The sequence below is a fragment of the Dermatophagoides farinae genome, chromosome 2 (genome assembly GCF_024713945.1).
Source record: "Dermatophagoides farinae isolate YC_2012a chromosome 2, ASM2471394v1, whole genome shotgun sequence".
In the NCBI taxonomy this organism is placed as follows: Eukaryota; Metazoa; Arthropoda; class Arachnida; order Sarcoptiformes; family Pyroglyphidae; genus Dermatophagoides; species Dermatophagoides farinae.
The window spans coordinates 7,536,139-7,552,449 of NC_134678.1; the positions used below are offsets into that span (position 1 = coordinate 7,536,139).

The 16,311-nt window shown below is 30.1% G+C and overlaps 3 protein-coding genes and 1 long non-coding RNA gene across 8 annotated transcripts; 2 read left to right on the forward strand and 2 right to left on the reverse strand.

The window, feature by feature from the left end:
* Positions 1-1,015: 1,015 nt before the first annotated feature.
* On the forward strand, positions 1,016-2,372 carry LOC124496017 (uncharacterized). The gene is made up of 5 exons (XR_006959323.2): positions 1,016-1,218; positions 1,286-1,357; positions 1,436-1,666; positions 1,787-1,889; positions 1,982-2,372. It is a non-coding gene; the product is annotated as an uncharacterized LOC124496017 (long non-coding RNA).
* A 72-nt stretch (positions 2,373-2,444) lies between these two features.
* On the forward strand, positions 2,445-15,972 carry crm (cramped chromatin regulator). Of its 5 annotated transcripts, XM_075735585.1 has the most exons (17): positions 2,445-2,552; positions 2,617-2,678; positions 2,746-4,196; positions 4,266-4,382; positions 4,442-4,615; positions 4,761-4,959; positions 5,020-5,330; positions 5,386-5,662; positions 5,750-5,876; positions 5,939-6,158; positions 6,425-6,678; positions 6,748-7,659; positions 12,038-12,131; positions 12,199-13,160; positions 13,216-15,512; positions 15,575-15,677; positions 15,835-15,972. In XM_075735585.1, exons 13-17 carry the CDS (start codon positions 12,088-12,090, stop codon positions 15,855-15,857), a joined length of 3,429 nt encoding a protein of 1,142 aa, XP_075591700.1. In that variant the 5' UTR covers positions 2,445-2,552; positions 2,617-2,678; positions 2,746-4,196; positions 4,266-4,382; positions 4,442-4,615; positions 4,761-4,959; positions 5,020-5,330; positions 5,386-5,662; positions 5,750-5,876; positions 5,939-6,158; positions 6,425-6,678; positions 6,748-7,659; positions 12,038-12,087; the 3' UTR covers positions 15,858-15,972. The 5 variants fall into 5 exon arrangements, with proteins under 5 accessions (XP_075591700.1, XP_075591702.1, XP_075591701.1 ...); XM_075735587.1 differs by having other exon boundaries at positions 4,266-4,615; positions 5,020-5,343; positions 5,426-5,662; positions 6,425-7,659; XM_075735586.1 differs by having other exon boundaries at positions 4,266-4,615; positions 5,426-5,662; positions 6,425-7,659.
* ago (F-box and WD-40 domain protein 7) lies at positions 7,665-11,791 on the reverse strand. The gene is made up of 2 exons (XM_047063470.2): positions 11,256-11,791; positions 7,665-11,188 (listed from the first exon to the last, which is right to left on the reverse strand). Exons 1-2 carry the CDS (start codon positions 11,272-11,274, stop codon positions 8,061-8,063), a joined length of 3,147 nt encoding a protein of 1,048 aa, XP_046919426.2. The 5' UTR covers positions 11,275-11,791; the 3' UTR covers positions 7,665-8,060.
* On the reverse strand, positions 15,689-16,311 carry Polr1H (RNA polymerase I subunit RpI12). The gene has a single exon (XM_047063472.2). It carries the CDS (start codon positions 16,235-16,237, stop codon positions 15,812-15,814), a length of 426 nt encoding a protein of 141 aa, XP_046919428.1. The 5' UTR covers positions 16,238-16,311; the 3' UTR covers positions 15,689-15,811.

The following is a 16,311-nucleotide window of genomic DNA, read 5'->3' on the forward strand; positions in this document are numbered from 1 at the left end:
TAATAAGGAAATGCACAAAAAAGACCAAAAGAATGAAAGAATAAAAAAAACAGAAAGCGAGACAATAAAAGAAATATATTGTTTGATCAACCAAGCCTGAAAGATAAGGCGCATCAACATGGTGATCATTTGAAGGTGAGAGAGAGAGAGAGAGAGAGAGAGAGGCAAACCACAAAAACAGTTGTGACAGTGAGTAAATAGCCAAAGAAAAAAATGGCCAATGGCCAAGAAAGAAAAAAACCACGATGAACGACGATGATGATGATGATTTGATCCATACAAAGTTGATTTTTTTTCTCTTGTTGGCGAACAAACACAAGAGACAAGGAACAAATTGCTTAAATAATCGTTGTTTTTGCTGTTTTGCCGAAAGAAACAAAGTTATTGTTTTTTTCTTTCTTTTTTTTCATCTTTAAGACAGGCATACCCTCTGAAGTTTTGATCAACTACATCCGTAGTCGTATATGAGAGAGTTTAGAAATTGAACAAAAAAAAATGTGTGATAAATAAATTATTTAACATGCACAAGAACATTTACTCACCAAATACAGACACAGACCGATTATCATCATATATAATAATACTTGAACTTGAACTTTGAAAATTGATTATGATGACGGAAAGGCCAAGTATGAATAAACACACAGTTGATAATATGGTCTATGCGAAATGTGTCAAAAACGAAACAATTACACACACGGTTAATACGAGGTTTTTTTTTGCCACTTACCTCACCGATTATTAATACTTTTTTTACTTGTTATTGTCAAGGTTTGTCACATGAATTTCGATGATGATTTGATTTATTTATGAATGATTTTGTGGTGGAAAAAAAACTAATTCCCGAATTCGAATAAATAAATTGAACAAAAAAAAAAAAAACACCGAGGGCACAAAGAAAAGTTAAAATGGCCAATCATTCGCGGTCAAAATAGACGACTTTTTCGAACATAATACCAAAAAATCACATGACATTTTATATTGTCATCCTGTTTGTTGTGATGATGGATGGTTTTCAAATTACAATCCAAAAATGAAATGGATCAAATTTCAAAAATTTGAAAAAAAAAGTTTTTTCTCCACAAAAATTTTTAATAATGACTAATTTTTATCGTTATTATTAGATCATGATGATGATGAAAGAGTTGATTTTCGAATTCTTTTTTTTTGTTTGTTTTGTTTTGTTTTGGTTCACGTTTTAATCGAAAATCATTTAAGGTAATGAATCAATTAAACGAAATTTTTTTTGTTGTTCATTTTTGGTTGTCATTCACCAACACAACAGAACAAAACGCAAAATCCTACGCAATAGTTATGCAATAATTCATTGAAATGTGGTTATTATTATATTCATCAGGTAAGTCATAGTGAGTGAATGACAAAAAAAATTTTTTTTTATGAATCATTTTTTTTCTTTATCCAAAAACAAAAATAGAAAAAAAGTTTTATCAAATCAACCGAACACACAGTTTATCTGATCACCGGAAATCCTGAAACAACGTTTATCAATCAATTTGATATCTTTGTCATTGACAACGATTATTATCGATTTTGTTTTTTTTTCTGGGCATCCAAATGTTCGACACAACAGCCATTATTTTTTTTTGATTATTATCGAACGTATGTTGTATGTTATGGAACGACGAAATACAATCAAGATCCATATGTAAGTGGAAAAATTTGAATTGAATTCATGTTTCATGTATGCAATCGATTATCGATTATTTTATTTTTATTTCATGTTTTTTTTCTATTTGGCATTCACTTCGATCCATAATAATATAAGGCCATTGCCAATTTGTCCAATTTTTTTTCATTGTTTGTTAATAATTTATCAATTAATCGATAAATGATGATGATGAAGATGATGATTGTTGATGATGAACCAGGTATGTTCACCTTTTATTTTGTTGTTGTGCAATAATTATCTTTTTTTATTTCTCTCTCTCTCTCTCTCTACATATCTTGTGATCGTGATGAGTGTGAATGTAATGAAAAAGACACTGATAATGATCATTCAACAATTTTTTTTAGTAATTAAAAATAAATTATACACACACACTTGGTCACACATAGTCAGCTTGCATATGTCAATGATAATGATGATGATGTGGTGATGGCAATTATAATCATCATCATCATCATCATCGAAAATAGAAACTGAAAAACCTTTGAAAGGGAAAAAAGCATTTTCAACGAGGCCAAAAAAAAGATAGATATGAAAAAAAGTGATCGATCGATATGATGACACCTGAATCTTTTTTTTCTTCGAAGAATTTCAAAAATTTTCCTTTTTTTTCGTTTTCACTTTCATTCATTTTATATATGTACAAGGGAGACAGGTTAAATCAAAAAAAAGAAAAAATTTCCAGGTTAGTGTCCAGAGAGAAATGATGAAAAAAAAATTCAATCCTGGGGTTCAATAAATTTTTTTTAACCAGAAGAAAAAAAAACGAAGAAAAAGATTCGTTTTTCGTTATAATGATGATAAACGATATATACACACAGACATCATCCAGGATTTTCAACATTGGCATATTCATTTATTACAGGTAAATACCGATTATGAATGACTGTATGTTTTTTGACATTTCTTTTTTTTTTAAATTTATTTAGTGACGAATTACGAGGATTACAAGCAGTTGTGTTGTGTTCAATATGGACAAAATGATGATGTGGTCTGTATTTTTTTTTATGTTTTGTTTTGTTTTGTTCACCATCATTTATCGATTTACTTTCAAATAGAGACAATTTCCCAGTAACGAAAAAAAAACGAAAAAGAAAAAGAAAACATAATGATGATTATTGTTGGATGGATGAAGAAAAAACCCGCGCGACCATGTTTGTGTTATATATATATATATTGTATTATGTAACATAATGACGAAATACTGTCATTATCGATACATGGTCCTTGTGTTAAAAGAAATAAAGAAAATTTTTTGACCGTCCATCATTTGGAATTTGTTACAAACATGAAGAAAGAGAAGAAAAAAAATTATACATTCATTTGGTGGTGTTTGAATCGAAAACCGGCTGAAAATCTATTGAATTCCTAAAGTTCAAGATGAATGATCGAAATGTGAACGAATGAATGAATGAAGAAAAAACCTAACAATTGCAAAACAACAGCAAATGTTAATTATATGGTTGAATCAACAAACACTTTTATTTTGCTGAAATGATTATTTTTCGTCATGGTCCATCATTGGTCATCATACAAGAATAACGACAATCAATTGGACCCTACTTTTGTATATGATTGGAATTTGTTTTCAATTTCAATGTCATCCAATTATTTTGACATAATGAAAGTTTGTTTTTTTTTCATTTAAGAAATAATGAAAAAAAAATTTCAAACTATTCATGCACAATAGAAGAATTGGAATCCAATCAAATCAAAGAAAAAAAAATTCGATTCGAATCATTGATCGATCGATCATTGGTCATGGTGGAAACAAAAAAAAAAGAAATGAATGAATGAACCCTTCAACCCTTTATTTCAATGGATGAACGAAAATGAAAATACTTTTTATTTCAAATTTTACCAATATACAAAAGAAATGGACAAAATTAATTTATTGATGATCTATAATCGATATATCGCTTCGATAATTTTCAAAATTATGTTTCTCATTTCTTGGCCGGATGGATGGCCTCGAAGGCTCATCACCATCATCCGAATTGTTTTGAAAATACAAATGTTCAATCAAATCATCATCATCATCATCATCATCATCATTTTTTTCTGTACACAATCTCGTCAACATCATCATGTTCACTATCTATCGACAAAATGGGAAAAAAAATTAAATATAATAATAATGATAATGAAATATACAGTTGCAAAAAAAATCCATTCAGAAGAAAAACACGTAGACCTTGAACACATCTTCATCATCATCGTCATCATCAGCATCATCATCATACGTATTCAAGACAAAGACTTGTTGAAAATAAATGTAGAAATGAAGCAAAAGAAAAAAAACAATAATGGAATTCTGGAATTGATGGTACCATCGTCATCGTCGAATTCCATTTCAAGATGGAATGAATTGAAAAGAAAAAAAAATCATACCACACAATGGAAAAAAAATTTCGAATATTTGATTATGGCCAACTACTACTACTACTACTACTGATGTTGCATATCGATTATTAATAATCGACATTTTTTCGAGACAATGCAAATAATGGTATATAGTCATGTATAAATTATCTAATTATGATAATTTATTAATTGAATTAATTTTTTTTCCATATAGCGATGAAATATTGTGGAATGATCATTAAAAAAATGATGATGATGATTCATCTACAAATACAATCGAATTGAAGAAAATCAATCAAAATTGACCACAGCATAAATAAAATGAAAGGGGGTCCGAAAGATTTTCATATTTTTTTTAATCTTTGATTTTTTTCATTCATTTCAACATAGGAAAAATTTCCAGACATTCGCTGCAATTAATTATGATTTTTTTTGTTTGTTTGATTGATTAATTGGTTGATTTGGAAAAAAAATCGAATATGAATGAAAATTTTTTTTTATGAACAAATTCGAATTCGAATACAAACCATGACCACTGATGAATTTTTTTTCCGATGTCATTTGGTATGTTAATCGATTGCTAACACCTTTTTTTATTAATGATGACGTCGTGGGTGTGAATGTAACAAATGTTTTTGCTGTTTTTTTTTTCTTTTTTTTTTGGCCAAATCAATTAATAATTTTTGTCATTTTCTATTCTCTCTATTAGTGTATCTTTTTGACCAGAAACATTTTTCTGGAAAATGAATTTCAAAGAAGAAGACACGCAAACACACAAATCATTTGAAATTTGCATGACAATTACTGATGTTGAAAGAGAATACCATCCTAATTCAAATTCCAATTGTCATCCATTCGACATGGCTATCCATTATTATTAACGTAATCCTCAAATAATTTTAATGATGGTAATGATGATAATGATTAAGATTCTAATCCAATAATCCATTCTTCAATTTGTCTTGTAGATTTCTTAGGAACAAAAAAAGAAAAAATCTGATTTCATTAATGATTCATCATCATCATCATCATCAATCTATGGATAAAATGTTGAAGCCCAATCGTGATTGAAACATTATGAATAGAGCAAACAAACAAAAAAAAATGAAAATTTTTTTCGACAATCAACCAATAAGCCACCGAAAAAAATATGAAAATTTTCCTTCATTTTTCCCTTTTATTATTCATGTCAAGGACATTGGGGTATATGATTTGTCGACGATTGCAATTTATTATTCTTTTTTAATCATCTCATACACACAAATAGATTTCGATTTTGGTATGAAATTTTGGTGTGCCATTATAATGCCATTCATTTCATTATATATTAATAGTAATTTTCATTCTTTCTTTCTCTCCTTGACACTTGAATAGCCGATAAATAAATGAATGACAAGATAGTAGCCATTCATCATCATCATCATCATCATCATCTTGGTATAGACAAGAAGAAAATTATTCAAAATTTCGGAAGACAAAATTGATTGGTGAATATAATGGGAGAAATAATTTTTTTTTAATGAATGAATGAATGAATCGAATCAAAAATTGAAGAAGAAAGAAAAAAAAAGATTTTGAAGATGGACACGTGTTTGTGTGTGTGTAATATTGGTATGTGAAAAAAAAAAATTTTTATCTCATCATCATCATCAATAATCCCCTTTCTTTTTTTTTTTTTTTTTTTTTTTGATTTACCAGACGATAAATTCCCCGACCGGAAATTGATTACAATTTATAATTTTATTATCACGAATCGAATAATCAATTATTTAATCATTCTTTCATCATAATCATGGATTTAAATGTGGTAAAAAAAAAATAGAATGTAAGCACCGGAAATATAAATATGAAAAGATGAATGATTGCATCGTTTTTTTTACTGATCAGTAATTATCGATTAATCAAACAAGAAAATGTCAACAAAAGATAAAAAAAGAATGCTGCTGCCGATGATGATTATGGTGTTTAATTTCAATTACGTATTATTCTGATCGTTGTGTGAAACCATCTGCCAACTTTTTTTTCCTGAAAATATCGAATTAAATTGAATGGAATTTTTTTTTGTCCAATCATCGTCGTGATCAATAAAAAGGATTCTTTGTCGTTGGTAAGTATACATTGTATCGTGCGAATGAAAACGAAAGAAAAAAAAGACGGTCGGAGACATTCGTTCATACAATATATATGTGTATATACAATGTGTACAATTATTGTACGCAAGTCAATCAAATCGATGAGCAATCATTTACACACGGCATCATTGATCAATCAACTGATCAATGAATGCGAATTGATTGAATTAATTAATTGATTGATGAATAATCAATATTTTTTTTCCATGTGCAACATTTTATTTTCTATATTCAACAATAGACATCGGCAACAGAATGAATGAACAGAATTCAATTTGAAAAGATCAAAATGTTCTGTAATGATTAATTAGATTAACCTTGAAAAGATTTAAAAAAACAATCATCGATCATCATGATGGAAGTGGCCATTATGATCATCGACAAAAGAAAAGAATAAAACCCTCAAGTGTTTTATTATAATAATAATTTGAAGACGAAACAAACAAAAAAAAAATTCCATCGATTAAATATTGATCAACGATTCAGTGTGATCAGGTATTGTTGGTTGGTTGGTTGGTTCATCCGAAAATTTTCAACCATTCTTCCTGTATTTTTCATTTGAAGGGTTGAAGACGATAAACAAAGAAAAGAAAATTTTTTCCATCTGCGAAATATTCGCGAAAATCAAACAATTTGAAATTGAATATTGCCAACTTTTAATCATCATCATCATCAAGTAGTTGACGACCACCAACAAGAAAAGAAAAATATTTTTCAATCCGGTCAATAGAACGAAATGTTAATGAACTGAGATGTGTAATGTTATTCAATGAATGAGAGAGAAAACAAAAAAAAAAAAAGAAAAAAGAAAAGGCCAATAACCATTTCATTTCATTGGACGCACTTGTTAACCCTTTCAAATGAGAAATAAAAAAAAATGAAATTTTCAAAATTCATAACTGACAGCTAGTAGCCATCTTATCCTTTCATTTAAGCAAAAAAAAAAAAAATTCCAATCGAAGAAATTTTCATGATATCAAGCCATCAACGTGTGTGTGTGTGTGTGCATGTGATAAGGAACAAAAGAATGTTTGAAAGTTTATTATCCACCATCATCATCATGGAATTCCTTTTTTTAATATAAATATTACATCATCATTATAATATGAACTCTTTATATGAAAAGGGTTATTTGGCTATCGAAAAAGATTCTGATCATATGATGATGATGATGATTACTTTCTGACATGATAATTATCATGTTTGACCGTTGCTTGTTATTATTATTATTTATAATGTAACCGATGATAATATATCCACCATCACGGTCAACCAACCTAATCCGTTCACGAAAGAAAAAAAAATGAATGAATTCATGAAATCTCAAAGGAAAAAAAATCGTTTTTCAATATTTCAAGTTCAATGGCTTTTTTTTCTGGTTCAAGTATACAACATTATTCAGGAATTTAGTGATGAAGAAGAAGAATGAAAAAAAAAAATTCTTTCACCCGGTGAAAGTTTCATCAAACACACACGGTATGTTTTTGCAAAAAATTTTGAAATAATTTATTTAAAAAAAATTCAATTGTTTATAAGGTAGTGTATAGAAAAAATTGACATTTGTACTTGATTTTTGTGTAATATTTTAATTGGAAAAAAATTGCTCTATATATAGTATAGAAATGGTCAAATCGTGTTTTGTTTTGTCTATGTTTAAATGAAAAAAATGAGTATACAAATCAGGCATGATGTGTGTGTGTATCATCATATGTTATGTGTTTGAACATATATGTCATTTGTTTATTTTAATATATATAGAAAAATTGAATTTTTTTTACACACAAATAAAATGAAACAAATAAAACAGACAAAAAAAAAAATAAAATGATCGCCACGTCGTTGTCATCTGTGCGAAAGATAATATTTATGTGAAAATGTTAAATTTGGCTATTTTCATCATCATCATGATGATGATCTTCAGATATAACGACGTCTAGATCGCTATTAACATTTTTTTTGGAATGATTATTGTCATCACTATTGTTTTCCAATGATTCCGTTGTTTCAGTTTCTGTATGCTGTTCTTGTTCGTGTTGTTGTTGTTGTTGATTTTGATGATTTTTCATAATAACGTCAACACCATCTTCTTCGATTATAGTTGCCTGTTCATCATCTGGATCTAGATCCATGTTTGAATGTTTTGATAATAATGACCTTTGTTGCTGTTGTTCAGTGGAAGTTTGTTCACTTGCCTTATTATGACTATTAATCGTTGCTGTCAGACCATCATTCAATTTTTTCGTTGTTGTCAACGATGATGATGATGATGATGATATTGATTGTAATGATATCGATGATGATGATGATGATGATATTGATTGTAATGATATCGATGATGATGATGATGAGATCGAATTCAATATTAATTGTGATGATGATGGTGTCGATGTTAATGATGATTTATTATTATTATTATGGCCAACATCTGATTGTTTTTGTTGTTGCTGCTGTTGTTCAAAATCAATATATCCATATTTACAATTATAACAAAATGATGATAAACGATTCAACGAATCCGATGATGATGATGACGACGATGAAGATGTGGTGGATGTTGAAGAAGAAGTGGAAGTAGATGATGATGTTGATGTATGTTGATTATGATTGGCGGTGGATGGAAATGAAAGTGATTGGTCATTATCGTCATCATCATCATCATTATGAGGATTATTATTATTATCATTGTAATTTACTTGATTATTATTAATGGATGGACCAAATATTGGTGTTACAGGTGAGGAATCATTATGATTATTATTTGGCATCATAATATTGAAATCACAAGACGATAATTTCGATCCATTATTATTATTATTATGATTGATAAATGTGTCATTATTCAATAATAATGATGTAGGTGATGATGATGATGTATAAAGTGGTGTTTCAAAATCCAATACCAACAATTTTGTCTCTTCAGTACCGTTTCGTGAACCAACGGCACAAACTAATTTAGTATTTGATGCACGTATACGCCATACAACACCACCAGAACCACCCGATGGTAATGTAACAAGATTACGTATAAATTCTCCATTTTTTACATCCCACAATTTAACCGTACCATCATCACTTGATGTAATGACAAATTTTGAATTAAATTGTAAACAAGTTACAGCCGATTGATGACGATTAGCACCGGATAATGTTTGTAAACATTGTCCAGTATTTATATCCCAAACACGTACAGTTGAATCAGCATTACCGGATACAAGTATATTGTTTCTTAATTGCATACCAGATGTTAATGATTGATGTCCAATCAATGTATGTTTACTTTTTCCAGTTTCAGCACACCAAACACGTATAGATGTATCTAATGAACCGGATACAATATGACGACCATCGAATTGTAATGAATAAACACGATTCGTATGACCTTCCAATGTATGTAGACAGGTTTCTGATTTTACATCCCAAACTTTGACCAGATAATCATATGCTCCGGATACACATAGCTGTCCATTGAATTGTACACAACGTACGGCTGCTATATGACCAACAAGTACATGGACACATTCACCAGTTTCAATATTCCATACTCGTAATGTTGTATCACGACTACCGGATACAACATTTGGCCCATGTAATGACATACAACGAACTGTTGATGTATGACCATATAATGTATGCAAACATTGTCCATTCAATGCATTCCAAACACGTAATGTACGATCCGTGGAGCCTGATATGACAATATTATCAATAGATAATTGTGATGACCAAACACCACCAGTATGGCCAGATAATGTACGTAAACATCTTCCTGTTATACTTGACCATACTTTTAATGTATTATCATCACTACCACTCACAATTATATTCGAGGTAGGATTAAATTGTAGGCACGTTATCACATGATCTTCATGACCTTTTAAATGAAGAATTTCTTTTAATTTTCTTGGTTTAGGTTCACATGTTGATGATAATAACGATGATGATGATGATGATAATGATGTACAATTGGAATTGGAATTATTAACTAAATTTGATGATAAACCATTATTTGATCTATTATTATTATTATTATTATTATTATTCACACATAATGATGGATTATCAATTTGTATGGAATTATTATTTTCTTGTGCCTGATGATTATGTTGTTGTTGCGATAGATTCATTGCAATCGATGAATGTTCATCATCATCATCATCATCATTATTATTTGAATTATAATTTAGAATACCATAACGCCAATTAAATTCAATATTTTTATGTTGTAGATAGGCTAATTTATATTCAGAAAATTCTGCTGTTGCTGTTGTCGTTGTATTATTGATGGTGGTTTGATTATGATGATGACCTGATGATGATGATGATGAATTAAATTTAAGCCCCGTGGTTGTTGTTGGTGTTGTTGGCGATTTATTGCCAATAATAATTTTGGACGGTTGACCAATCGTTGTTGTTGAAATCGATGATGATGACGATATACGACATGCAAATAAATCGGTTAATGTTTCATGATCATCCAGTAGACCTTCTTCACGACATTTTTCTCGCCACAAAAGATTATCTTCACATAGGATACGCCAATAACGACATGTTTGAGCTGCACGTAATAGATCCGGTGGATCAAGAAAAGATAATACATATAATGATAATTCTTTAGGTAATAATGAAATAAAATCACGTTGTAATTGTGGTTCAATTATCGATAATAAATGTCTCATTTGTTGTATTTCACATATTTCACTTGTAACCAATGAATCTAATGCAACAATACGTTCATTATTTGACCATTGATGAAACATCATTAGCCATTGTTCCAAATTTGGTGGTATTGGCCTTTTGCCGTTATTATTATTATTATGATTGATGGCCACGTTGTTGTTGATGGTGGTGATGGGGATGATGGTGGAATTATCGTTATTATTCGTTGTTGTTGTTGGTAAATCACTTTCATTGAATGATATTTTATATTTTTTTGTTGGTGATGTTTGATCAAAATTGATTAGATTTTCTTTTTTACGTTTACTATGTACATTGATATAATCGGCGTCTGAAAAAAAAACAAAAAAAATTTAAAAATTGAATTTTAATTTTGAAAATGTAAAAAAAATACATACTTTGATTCGTCGAAAGCATGGATGAAATGTTTGTGTATGTAAAACAAAAAATTCAAAGTAAATTTCAGAAATAATGTGAATTAATTTAAAAAAAAAAATAAATAAAATAGATTCTAATCGATAATGATCCAGAAACCAGAACTACATAAGATGATTAAAAACCATAATAATAAAAATGAACAACGTTTTCAACAAAACATATGCATGCAGGAAATGTATCCGAAACATACACACACACACAGGTGAAACAAAGGACAAAGATGAAAAAAAAATGGGGCCAGTCTTTTCCTGGGGCTAAATGTGATAAAGTTCAGAGTGTTTGTGTAAAAAGTGTTCGGGATAAAAAAGAGAGGGAGGTGCAAATATTAAAAAAAAAAAATTTCAAGACAAAGTTCGTTGGATTGAAATTGAATTGAAAATAAATGTGAGAATGTATCTGGCTGGCAGCTATCAATATATGCACGACGACAACAGAAGACAAAAAAAAACGGTGACCACCACTGTGTGCTCATAACCATCACCATCACCATCACACACACACACACCTCGCCTTGTGTCTGTTGTTTATTGTTTGGGCTTGAAATTGAAAATTAAAATTCCACACATAACGTACTTTATGTATGGCCATATGGAGCTATCATTAAAAGACGAGTCGTCACGAGTTGTTGTTATTATTTTTGTTGACATTTTATTTTTGTTTCTCAAATGCCAAAAAAAATTTCTCATTTTTTTTTCGTTGAACAAAATTCGACATTAAACTTTGTGTTTTTGTGTGGATGAAGTGAAATATAAGAAAATTTTCCGATGAAAAAAATGTTGACAGGATCTACAGATGCCTCCAATAATGAGAACAATCAAAAGAAGACGTTTGGATAAGTGAGTTTCATCGTCAACAAAATTGAATTGAATAATTTTTTAATTTTTCTTTTTGTAAAAATTATAGTACAAATGATGTTGAGATAGAATGTTCGAGTTTGTTGGATGAACAATCATCGGCAAAACAATCATTATCGCCACTAAACAATCATCCTTCACAACAACAACAACAGGAATCATTACCTGATGATCAAAATGTTAGTTCAGGCTCATCACCACCATCGACGACGACGACGGCGACAACAACCACAAATGAAACGGATAATTTCAAGACACCATTACCAGTGTCAAATGATCATTTTGGTATTCGAAGAAAATCAAATCGAATATTAAGTTTAAAACGTTTGAATCAAAGTCAACAACAGAATTCAAATCTGGTTACATCATCAACATCAGATCATAATGATCTACAACAACAAGCTCAAATTTCTGAATGTGATCAAAGCAATAACATTTCAGCTGTTGATCCATCAAATCAGAAACCAAATCAAGCATCGAATATATCAAGTACTGCTTTGAATAACAATGTCACAACAAGTAACAGTAGCAGCAGCACCACTAATGCAACTGGAACGAACTCTCAAAATTCAAATTCAGGAAAATCATTGCGTAAAATTCAAGCATGGACCGAAGATGATATTCGTTGGTTTTTTGAAGCACTAGGAGAACATGGTAAAGATTTTCCACATATTCAATCATATATTGCATCACGTTGTGAAAAGAAAGGTATTGCATCGGAATTGATAAAAAATTATGAACAAGTTCGTCATTTTTATTATCGTATGTGGCATAAAATATCACAATTATTGAAAATATCATCAGATGTGGAAAAAGGTGTACAAGAAATTTATGGTCTTATTAATTATGGTGAAATATGGAAAAAATTTGGCTCAAAAGTTGATTGCCGATTGAATGTTAGCCTTCAGCAATTAGTTGATTATGGTTATACTGTTGTTAAAATGAAAGGTAAAAATGTTCGTATTCGTACACCGGTTTGTAATGCATTGAAAAAGATACACAATATTGATAGTAAGTTTAATTTGATTGATTAATTGATGTTTGATTGATTGTTTTTGATCATCAGATAAAATAAATAAACCAGCTACACAGCCATCGATGCCAAAAGAGATTGGTATCGAATTAATACCGGCTACAAACGCAGATTGGATACGTGTACATTCTATTGCACAGAATCCAAGATTACGAACCCGTCTTGGTATGCAACAACGATTATCAACATTGATTTGTTATCTAGAAAAACGATGGAATGCAAATCGGATTCGTTCATCCGTCAGTGATTCATCGATTGATCAATCAGATAGTAATAATAATGACAAATGTCGGCTTCGTTTACGTGCCCGAAATTCTAGCCGATTATGTGATGTTACACTCAAATCGACAGCTAATTCTATATCATATCATTCATATCGTTCAACAACACATGGCATTGGTCAGATTGATCTTTCACTTTCGGCATATATGAAAAATATGTTCAACGATACAAATAGTGGTTTGATGAAAAAATCTAAAATGAATAAAAAATCTGCTGCTGCAAAAAAATCTACAACAACTACAACAACAGATTTACCAGTATCAAAAGATTCAAATAATGAATGTGATACTAAAGATGTTAAAGATGATAATGGTAAAGATGATCCACAACAACCAGTTGATCTATTTAAATTATTGGATTCAATGAATGAAGAATTAGAAATATCACCTAATCATATGAATGATACAAAGAATGATTTATCGTATTCTGACAAATGGAAAAATACTTTTGAACATCAAGATTCGATTGATACGACAATCACAAATTCAAATGTTGATGATGAAGATATTCGTTTACCTGAACCACCGGCCAATCAAACATTAGCACAATGGCTTGCCGGTGGTGATATTGATGATGATGATAATAATGATGAAGATGATGGTGGTGGTGGGGGTGGCAGTAATGTTAATAAACCAATGATGAATGATGATTTGGATTGTGATAATGAATCCATGAAAAATATATCCGATAATGATCATCATTCGATAAAAATAGTTGATCCATCCAAAACAACAACATCAACGAATCGAAAACAACGTTCACAAGAAATGATGACCGAAACGGTTCAATTATTAACAGCCGAACAAGCACGTATAGGATGGACAATGAATGAAGGAAAAGCAGTTACAATCGGTGAACTATATCTATTGTTTTGTCAACCAGAAAAAATTATTCTTGAATACACCTGGATCATTGACGATGATCCATCAACCGTCTGTGATAATGAATCTATTCAACCTAAACCATTGAATATTTTACAAAAATTTTTGATTGCTGCCAATATGACATTGATGAGTTATAAGAAATCAACATGTAATAGCACTGTATCTACATCATCAAATTCACGTAAACGACAAGCGAATAAAAACTTGACCACAACGACGACTACCACCACTAATGCTAATCATCAGCAATCAAGTTCACAATTATTATCGAATATAATACAGGAAACAATATTGAATGATTGTCCAAATCAGGAACAATCATCAAATTGTGTCAATGGTGATGATGATGGAAAAAATTCAAAACAATCGATTGATGCAAAATCTGGTCAGCTGAGTAGTAGTAGCAGTAGCAAATCGAATCATCAAAAATCTTGTTCCATTACGAATGAAAATGTGAATGAAAAAATAAAAACGACAAAAAATAACCGTACGACAGCTGTATGTGTTGATGATCCACATAAAGTTGATGAAGTACTTAAAGAATTAAAAATTCGTGGTCGTCGTTTTGGAAAACCGGTGAATAAATTCATGTATAATCATCATCCTAGTAAGATACTTAATATGAATGGTAATAATAGGATATCACAACCACCACATCAACAACAACAATCAACATCGAAATCATCAACCGTTTTATTAAAGGTACGTGCATCGAATCTACGACAATCAGCGGATAGTACAACAACATCGATACCTAAGCAGATTGTATTGACCGCTACAACTAATGATGTAATAAAAAATTCAGAAAAATCATCATCAGTATTGATACCAATTCAATTGGAAACAGCTAAGTCATCATCATCAACAATCGATTCGAATGATTCAACAACATATCTTCAGCTAATGCCATCTACACAGAATTTATCGATTCAAACCAATACAATAGTAGCATCAAAAGAATTGGATAAAACAAACGAATGGTTTTCCAATTCTAATCATAATGATGATGTTGGTAGATCATTTTTATTTCCAAATAATGGTGATTATGATGGTGGTGGTTACGATCAACATTCCATACAATCATCGTCGATGGTCAAAATGTTGAATGAAACTCTTGACGAACCGGTTACTGTTCCAACATTCGCATCAGCATTACCTACCGATGTGAGTAATTTTAATGATTTAAAAAAAAACTAAATTACTAATTGACTGATTAAATTAATTAGATTATTGAAACACATATGAATACGTTTGCCGAAGATAATTCAATCGATTTGATGGCCAAATTTGCCGATCTAGCCGAACAGATTACATCGACTGATCATAATGGTAAATTATAATTCATTAAATTGCGATTTGTAAATATATATTATATATATGATATTTATGTTTTTTGAAAATATTTACACATGTGTTGTTAATTATTCATTAAAAAAAATAATAACGATCGATCGATAAATCAATCATGAATTTTCATTTTCTTTAGCACCACATTTTAAACATGTATAAAATATTGTTTGTCCTTCATCGGCCGAACGTGTCTGTAATGTGGCAAATGTTTGTTTATCATGACCACAGCGGCTACATTTACGTTCAACAATTGGACCATCAGCATTGATTTCTTTGTTACGTTGTTTTTTTAGATTTGATCTAGGATTAAACCATATTCTTTGTACGGTCGTAGCTTGTCCATGAAAATGTTTTGCATCAACAGTCAGATTACAAATTGGACATGTAACTAATGATGAATCATTTTCAAATGTTGGTAATGGTAATACTGAACCACAACGAGCACAAAAATCTTTCGATACAATTGAATTCATTATTTTATATATATAATGATGATGATTTTGATGGATGAAACAATTTAAAAACAAACACACACACATGTTTATTTCGCAAAATTGAAAAAAAAAATTCTTTGGGACCTTTCATAAACAATGTTCGCTAATTCAAAACATGC